Source organism: Nerophis lumbriciformis, linkage group LG22 (assembly GCF_033978685.3).
Source record: "Nerophis lumbriciformis linkage group LG22, RoL_Nlum_v2.1, whole genome shotgun sequence".
Classification (NCBI taxonomy): Eukaryota; Metazoa; Chordata; class Actinopteri; order Syngnathiformes; family Syngnathidae; genus Nerophis; species Nerophis lumbriciformis.
The window spans coordinates 1,570,431-1,578,999 of NC_084569.2; the positions used below are offsets into that span (position 1 = coordinate 1,570,431).

Sequence of the window (8,569 nt, forward strand, 5' to 3'; positions counted from 1 at the left end):
GGTAAATAAATAAGTAAGTAGGTAGGTAAGTAAGTCAGTAAGTACGGTAGGTAAATACGTAGGTAAGTAAGTCAGTAAGTAAGTAGGTCAGTCAGTAAGTAAGTAGGTAAGTAAATCAGTAAGTAGGTAAATAAGTAAGTAGGTAGGTAAGTAAGTCAGTAAGAAGGTAAATAAGTAAGTAGGTAAGTCAGTAAGGTACACCACTCATGTGGATCTCATAGTCCTAAGTCTGATTTGTGCTCCGCACTTCAACTTGTTGTCCTGCTCTACATGGTCTAAATAAACAACTTGTTGTCCTGCTCTACATGGTCTAAATAAACAACTTGTTGTCCTGCTCTACATGGTCTAAATAAACAACTTGTTGTCCTGCTCTACATGGTCTAAATAAACAACTTGTTGTCCTGCTCTACATGGTCTAAATAAACAACTTGTTGTCCTGCTCTACATGGTCTAAATAAACAACTTGTTGTCCTGCTCTACATGGTCTAAATAAACAACTTGTTGTCCTGCTCTACATGGTCTAAATAAACAACTTGTTGTCCTGCTCTACATGGTCTAAATAAACAACTTGTTGTCCTGCTCTACATGGTCTAAACAAACAACTTGTTGTCCTGCTCTACACGGTCTAAATAAACAACTTGTTGTCCTGCACTACATGGTCTAAATAAACAACTTGTTGTCCTGCTCTACATGGTCTACATAAACAACTTGTTGTCCTGCTCTACATGGTCTAAATAAACAACTTGTTGTCCTGCTCTACATGGTCTAAATAAACAACTTGTTGTCCTGCTCTACATGGTCTAAATAAACAACTTGTTGTCCTGCTCTACATGGTCTAAATAAACAACTTGTTGTCCTGCTCTACATGGTCTAAATAAACAACTTGTTGTCCTGCTTTACATGGTCTAAATAAACAACTTGTTGTCCTGCTCTACATGGTCTAAATAAACAACTTGTCCTGCTCTACATGGTCTAAATAAACAACTTGTTGTCATGGTCTAAATAAACAACTTGTTGTCATGGTCTAAATAAACAACTTGTTGTCATGGTCTAAATAAACAACTTGTTGTGACTTTGAAGGCAAATAAAGAAGAGTGAAAAGGCCTGAGACAAGTCAGACAAGTTCCAACAATAGCAAGAATCATATTTTATTTGCAAGAAGAAAAGAGCAAGTAGAACTGCATTGTGGGTAAAAGGTGGAGAACAAACAGCAGCTAATGGCCATACCTGTGAGGAAATGAAGGTGTTGTCATTTGAATGTGGCTTAGGTTGAAAGTGTGACTTTGAGAAAGAAGGAACTTACTTCTGGAACTCCCACTCTCGGTTGTCCAGTGGACACACCTGTCTGGTCTTCAGCCAGCGGGAAATACAGTGGAAGTGGAAGGCGTGCTGTGGAACACAACAACATACTCAATTATTTATTTAGGACCTCTTTTATGGACCATAGGGCACACTTTATAAGGCACACTGCTGATGAGCACGTCTAGTCAGGTCCAAGTGCAGCAGATTATAAGTTGCATTAAAGGAGTCATATTATGATGATGATTTTGTAAAAGTCAAAGACTTCCATAACATGTCATGCTGCTTCTTTGCTCAAAATAGATGATGTTTTACACATCACTTTCTCACACTCTCTTCAGGATGTGCCAGTTTGTGGCCGCTCTTATTTACGTGCCTCCACTTGGACAGCGTCATCTTTGTTGTAGCGCTGTAGCGTGCAAGGACGGGAGTGGAAGTGTCAAAAGATGGCGCTAACTGTTTTAATGACATTCAATCAATAACAGAGCAGCATCTCCTCATCCGTGGCTCACTAGTGCAACAACAACACCCGAAATGTGTCCCGTGACCGGAACTCTCTAATAACTAAATTTCATTGGGTGAATAATGTCAAGTCACTACACCAGTATGTTTTAGTGCTTTCATGGTGAGTTTACTGACAGATATAAGAAAGAACTTTACACTACTTTATATTAGAAATGGCAACAGTGAATGTCACATAACAAGAAGATAGAGGAAAAGAAGAACATTACTGATGGACTACAAAGGCGGACTTGTGCAAATTTTCAGGACTTATGCAGATCTCAAATACACATCAGCAGGTACCAGAAGGTAAGAAAAGTTGCTTTTGTATAATATTGTGAAACAAAACACTAGATAATATGTCTGCTAATGGGTGCCATTTTGCAGTCCTTATACACACACACCATAATAATACCATATGTTGAAGCACAGTACGTCTGACTATGGTAGCCATAATACTCCGATAATCCATCAAGCGGTGCGGCTTCATAGCTTACCGAAGTCGTACTAAAACATTTTGACAGATTTTTGAGTGCCGTGTGTAATGTTCTATATTCTCAATGGAACATTAAAAGTTTTGGTGTTGTTTACTGGCGTCATCTTGCAGTCCACACATATCTCTGTGTGACTGCCATCTACTGGTCACACTTATTACATCATGTACCAAATAAAATAGCTTCAAGGTCAGTAAGAACATCAGGCACACCGGGTTAGAAGGTGCACTGTCAAGTTTTGAGAAAATGAAAGAATGAAGTGCGCCTTAGAGTCCAAAAAAGATGTTATGTGTATTTCTAATTGAATGAAAGAAAGCAGATTTGTAGTAAAATGAGAAGTGATGGTGTCACTCACGTTGCAGACCCCCCAGGCGACGGTGCACTCCTCAGACGTGGCAGAAGCTTGGTTGGCCTGACATTCTATACCTGAGGGCAGGAGGACAACTTCAACTTCATTTCACAATAAAACTCACATTTTATTCAACAGAGAACATTCCCATTCTAAGTATTGATTTGAAACAAAGTTACTAGCATGCCTGAAAAGAAGCAGAGCTGATTAAATGTCATGTAAGACTAATCAAAGAGTCCACTTACAAAGATCCATGATGTGGTTTCGACAAATAGCACAATTATCCACAACAATGTCCCAGGCCCACAGTGCCACAGCGTTCCACTAGTGGGGAAAACAAACTACACGTTAGTAAGCACAGCTCACACGAAAATAAAACTTACCCTAAATATTAGACTATAGGCCGCTACGTTTGTTTCCTACACTTTCGGCCCTGCAGCTAATTAATGGATTTTTTTTTAAATTGTTTACGTTAAACACATGCAAAGACACTTGAATGGTGTGTTTGTTTCTGCTCTGGCGCCATCTTTTGGACGAGTTCACTCACTGCAGGTCCTGCCTGGTGAATGCTAGTGTTTCCTGCTGGTTAAAGCTTTAAACCCTTGAGACTTCTAGCCATCCATAACGTTTCTACTCGTATGGATTCTTCATTCATCAGTCCAAGCAACGTTTGTAAGTTTTACAATATAACTAAAACTATTCTTACTTACTAAAGTGTCCCATGTGTGATGTCTGTAGGAGTGTTTTCATGCATATTTCTACCTGCTATCGTAACGACATCAAGCTACCTTGGTTGGCATTAGCTAATATGTTAGTGTTATTAACTTACAATAACATTCTTTTTGTATTGTTTCACTTTCACAAATTCCTCAGTAAATTCTCCAAAATGTCAGCGTGGAGTTATTGAGTCTGTTTAGCTGATTGGAGAGCGAGCTTGCGTAGCTAGTGGGTCCAGGACCATGACTTCTGTTTTGTTTGATCAATCGTTTTACTGCCGTATTACAGACACCGTTTGGAAACAATGATCATCTACAGAATATTTCAGTGTAAATAACTCATTTCACAACGTATATATCTGCCACATATAGTTATAGATAAGTTATAGATTGTTTTGAGTTTAGCAATCTGCTGTCAGAGGTAATGTTAGCTAACATGCTAAGCTAACCTATTTCCTCAATTGCGTCACAAAATGTTCCGTTATTTATCACAATATACAGTAATATACACCGATAACATATACATTACGTGTTATTGAATAAAAATAAAGCACCCGAAACATGAACAAGAAGCGCAAAGTCACGCTATTAGAATCAAGCTAATTTAAAGCTAAAGCTAACTTAAGCCGCCGTGATGTAGCGTTAGCAATTTAGCATGCTCGGTTGCTAACTGCGTTTCCTTGGGGAACAGAAGGGCGATAAAGATGACCAAGAAGGCTGCAAAGAACACCTTCTTCACTTCAAATCTCTTCTTGCTCGCTCCGCTGCTGGAGCAGCTCGGTGCGTCGACGTCCATCGCTGCTGCCATCTTCTAGCGACAAGCTGGCCACACTAAGTACGACTTCCGCCAAGAACATACAACTTCCGGTGTTCTTTCAATGACGTTCCAGCGACGCAACTAATCGCCAGTGGACGCACTCATGCACGTTTGTGTTTCATAAAGTGATGACGCTGGCACGAACAGCGACAGATTGTTGGGAATTGTTTTTAATGTAAAGCGACTTCAGCCGTAAAGTGAAAGCTTTTATTTTGAAAGGTGTTTTTTGGCAAAGTAGCTGTGAATAATTTATAGTGAATACTTCGTCAAATAAGACATTCTTGTAAAGCGAACACGATCGATGAATGAAATGTCTCCTCAAGTCAAAGGGAATTTTAGAAACAAAAGTTAGGTTCCACCGAGATTTGAACTCGGATCGCTGGATTCAGAGTCCAGAGTGCTAACCATTACACCATGGAACCTCATGGAGGCCAACACCTCTTTGTTGACATTAAATACATTCATGTGACGGAAGATTGGTTTAATGCTTCTAGATCATTCTATGTTGGTTGGAGCTGTGCTGTTAGATTTTAGTGCTGCATTTGACGTGATCAACCACTCTCTTTTAATTGAGAAACTTAAATGTTATGGTTTTAATACTTCAGCTTTAATGTGGATATTTGTCCTCAAGATCACAACAAGTGTATCTTAATGGCAGCTTGTCTAATAGCAGAAGTTTAGATTGTGGTGTTCCACAGGGAAGTTGCCTAGGACCTTTACTTTTCTCTATATTCACCAATGATGTGCAAGATTGGTTCTTTATGCCGATGATGCGAGCTTATATCATGCAGTGTACTTCATGTAGTATATAAGACAAGCTGTGCAGACTGGACAGGATGTAACACACTTGTCCTTTACATCGCAAAAACCAAAAGTATTATATTGGGGACCAGGCCATTAAGGGTTAATTATCTTGTGAGCCAAAGTTGGATGTGAGGTATTTCAATAGTTGAACAGGTCAGAAGTGCCAATTAAGCTCCTTGGAGTGATGCTGGACTGAATGGTCAAATCATATCAGTGAAATCGTTACAAAGATGGAAAGGCTGTTGGTGTTTCCAGGAAATGTGCTGCTTTTGTTGATCCACCTCTTCTTTGTCAGATTGTCTTGTGTCATGTGGACTATTGTTCTCCAGTCTGGGCGTCTGCTGCAAGTGCTGAGATCAGTAAGCTCCAGATTGTCCAGAAAAGGGCAGCAAGGCTGGTTCTTGGTTGTTGACTAAGAACCAACGTGAACCAAATGCATGCTTCTCTTTCCTGGCTCACAGTGCAGAACAGCTAGTCAGCTAATACTCTAATATTGCTCTAATCAGTAATCAGTAGTAAAACTCCTGCTTGTCTCATGGCCCAAATAGTTGACAGCAGCACTATACATAATCACAATACCAGGGCGTCCAGTGAGGGGCATTTTGTACTCCCTCGTCCCAGGAAGAATGCTTTGTGGAAATCTTTTATTTATAGATCTTTATCGCTTTGGAATAACCTGCCTCCAATTCTCACCTGCATTGAAAGTAAACAGCTTTTTAAAAAGAGAGTAATATTTTATCTGAGTTTTTTAAATTAGTTTGCTTGATGATGATGTTTGGTTTTATATTGTGTAGTTATATTTACAAACCCCGTTTCCATGAGTTGGGAAATTGTGTTAGATGTAAATATAAATGCAATACAATGATTTGCAAATCCTTTTCAAGCCATATTCAGTTGAATATGCTACAAAGACAACATATTTCATGTTCTAACTCATAAACTTTTATTTTTTTTTGCAAATAATAATTAACTTAGAATTTCATGGCTGCAACACGTGCCAAAGTAGTTGAGAAAGGGCATGTTCACCACTGTGTTACGTGGCCTTTCCTTTTAACAACACTCAGTAAACGTTTTGGAACTGAGGAGACACATTTTTGAAGCTTCTCAGGTGGAATTCTTTCCCATTCTTGCTTGATGTACAGCTTAAGTTGTTCAACAGTCCGGGGGTCTCCCTTCTGCTATTTTAGGCTTCATAATGCGCCACACATTTTCAATGGGAGACAGGTCTGGACTACAGGCAGGCCAGTCTAGTACCCGCACTCTTTTACTATGAAGCCACGTTGATGTAACACGTGGCTTGGCATTGTCTTGCTGAAATAAGCAGGGGCGTCCATGGTAACTTGGATGGCAACATATGTTGCTCCAAAAGCTGTATGTACCTTTCAGCATTAATGGTGCCTTCACAGATGTGTAAGTTACCCATGTCTTGGGCACTAATACACCCCCATACCATCACACATGCTGCCTTTTACACTTTACGCCTATAACAATCCGGATGGTTCTTTTCCTCTTTGGTCCGGAGGACACGACGTCCACAGTTTCCAAAAACAATTTGAAATGTGGACTCGTCAGACCACAGAACACTTTTCCACTTTGTATCAGTCCATCTTAGATGAGCTCAGGCCCAGCGAAGCCGACGGCGTTTCTGGGTGTTGTTGATAAACGGTTTTCGCCTTGCATAGGAGAGTTTTAACTTGCACTTACAGATGTAGCGACCAACTGTAGTTACTGACAGTGGGTTTCTGAAGTGTTCCTGAGCCCATGTGGTGATATCCTTTACACACTGATGTCGCTTGTTGATGCAGTACAGCCTGAGGGATGGAAGGTCACGGGCTTAGCTGCTTACGTGCAGTGATTTCTCCAGATTCTCTGAACCCTTTGATGATATTACGGAGCGTAGATGGTGAAATCCCTAAATTCCTTGCAATAGCTGCTTGAGAAAGGTTTTTCTTAAACTGTTCAACAATTTGCTCAGGCATTTGTTGACAAAGTGGTGACCCTCACCCCATCCTTGGAATCTACTTTTATACCCAAACATGGCACCCACCTGTTCCCAATTAGCCTGTTCACCTGTGGGATGTTCCAAATAAGTGTTTGATGAGCATTCCTCAACTTTATCAGTATTTATTGCCACCTTTCCCAACTTCTTTGTCACGTGTTGCTGGCATCAAATTCTAAAGTTAATGATTATTTGCATAAAAAAAAAAGTTTATGAGTTTGAACATCAAATATGTTGTCTTTGTAGCATATTCAACTGAATATGGCTTGAAAATGATTTGCAAATCATTGTATTCCATTTATATTTACATCTAACACAATTTCCCAACTCATATGGAAACGGGGTTTGTATATGGTAATTATTCTGTGACTGTAAATTGTTTGCTTGTTTTCTTATTGATGCTTTTATTTAATTTAATTTATTGTGTAGTTATAATTATATGCTTTTACTTGTAATTGTATTGAGTTGTGGACCCCAGGAAGACTAGTTGGTTGTTGAGGCAACCAGCTATTGGGGATCCTTAATAAAAATCTAATCAAATGTGGTCATTGTGTGTCATGTTTAAGGCTAAAAGTAAAACATTACCAGCAAATGTACAACAAATGTTTGTCATGACTTGTGAGAATGAAGAGCGTAGAAGAAAAGGTCATTTCCAACATCAGTATTCAAGGACAACTTTAAAACAAATGTGTATATCAGTGGTGGGGTCAAATATGGAATTGTCTTTACAATGAGATAAAAGATTGTAAAAATATATTCCAATTGAAAAAAATATATAAAGACAGAACAATAAGATCATATGTTTACATTTTGCTTTATATTTATTAATTGACTTATTTTTTGTATTTGTTTGGTATCATCCCGTGAGGTGTATATTACTTTTTTTGTTTGGTTTGTACTTCATGAAGTTTTGCACTTGTGTTTTTTGTTTGTTTTCATTATATTTGGATGTATTCGCTTGGTTTGTATGATATCCATTAAATAAGACTATTTATTATGTTGAAGGGGGCAGGAAAATATAAGATTTTTCTTCATCTGCTCCTTCTCAGGCTTTGGTCTGTAAATGTGTTTAGTTTCTGACCGTTGTCTATCAAAGATGCACATCAATGAAGGAGATAAATACAAAAATGAAATGAAATGAAATTGTTTTTATTGACTATTTCATTCATACACCACACAATATACATTGTTTTTATTGACTATTTCATTCATACACCACACAATATACATTGTTTTATTGACTATTTGATTCATACACCACACAATATACATTGTTTTATTGACTATTTGATTCATACACCACACAATATACATTGTTTTATTGACTATTTGATTCATACACCACACAATATACATTGTTTTATTGACTATTTGATTCATACACCACACAATATACATTGTTTTTATTGACTATTTCATTCATACACCACACAATATACATTGTTTTATTGACTATTTGATTCATACACCACACAATATACATTGTTTTATTGACTATTTGATTCATACACCACACAATATACATTGTTTTTATTGACTATTTCATTCATACACCACACAATATACATTGTTTTATTGACTATTTGATTC

At 38.1% G+C, this 8,569-nt stretch overlaps 1 protein-coding gene and 1 non-coding gene across 2 annotated transcripts; both read right to left on the reverse strand.

Annotated features, from left to right (window-relative positions):
* Positions 1-1,119: 1,119 nt before the first annotated feature.
* On the reverse strand, positions 1,120-4,256 carry rbx1 (ring-box 1, E3 ubiquitin protein ligase). The gene is made up of 5 exons (XM_061973488.1): positions 4,090-4,256; positions 2,889-2,967; positions 2,650-2,720; positions 1,304-1,389; positions 1,120-1,227 (listed from the first exon to the last, which is right to left on the reverse strand). The coding sequence occupies exons 1-5, from the start codon at positions 4,165-4,167 to the stop codon at positions 1,215-1,217; spliced, it is 327 nt and encodes a 108-aa protein (XP_061829472.1). The 5' UTR covers positions 4,168-4,256; the 3' UTR covers positions 1,120-1,214.
* Positions 4,257-4,526: 270 nt separating this feature from the next.
* Positions 4,527-4,598, reverse strand: trnaq-cug (transfer RNA glutamine (anticodon CUG)). Its single transcript has one exon. It is a non-coding gene; the product is annotated as a tRNA-Gln (tRNA).
* Positions 4,599-8,569: the final 3,971 nt, after the last annotated feature.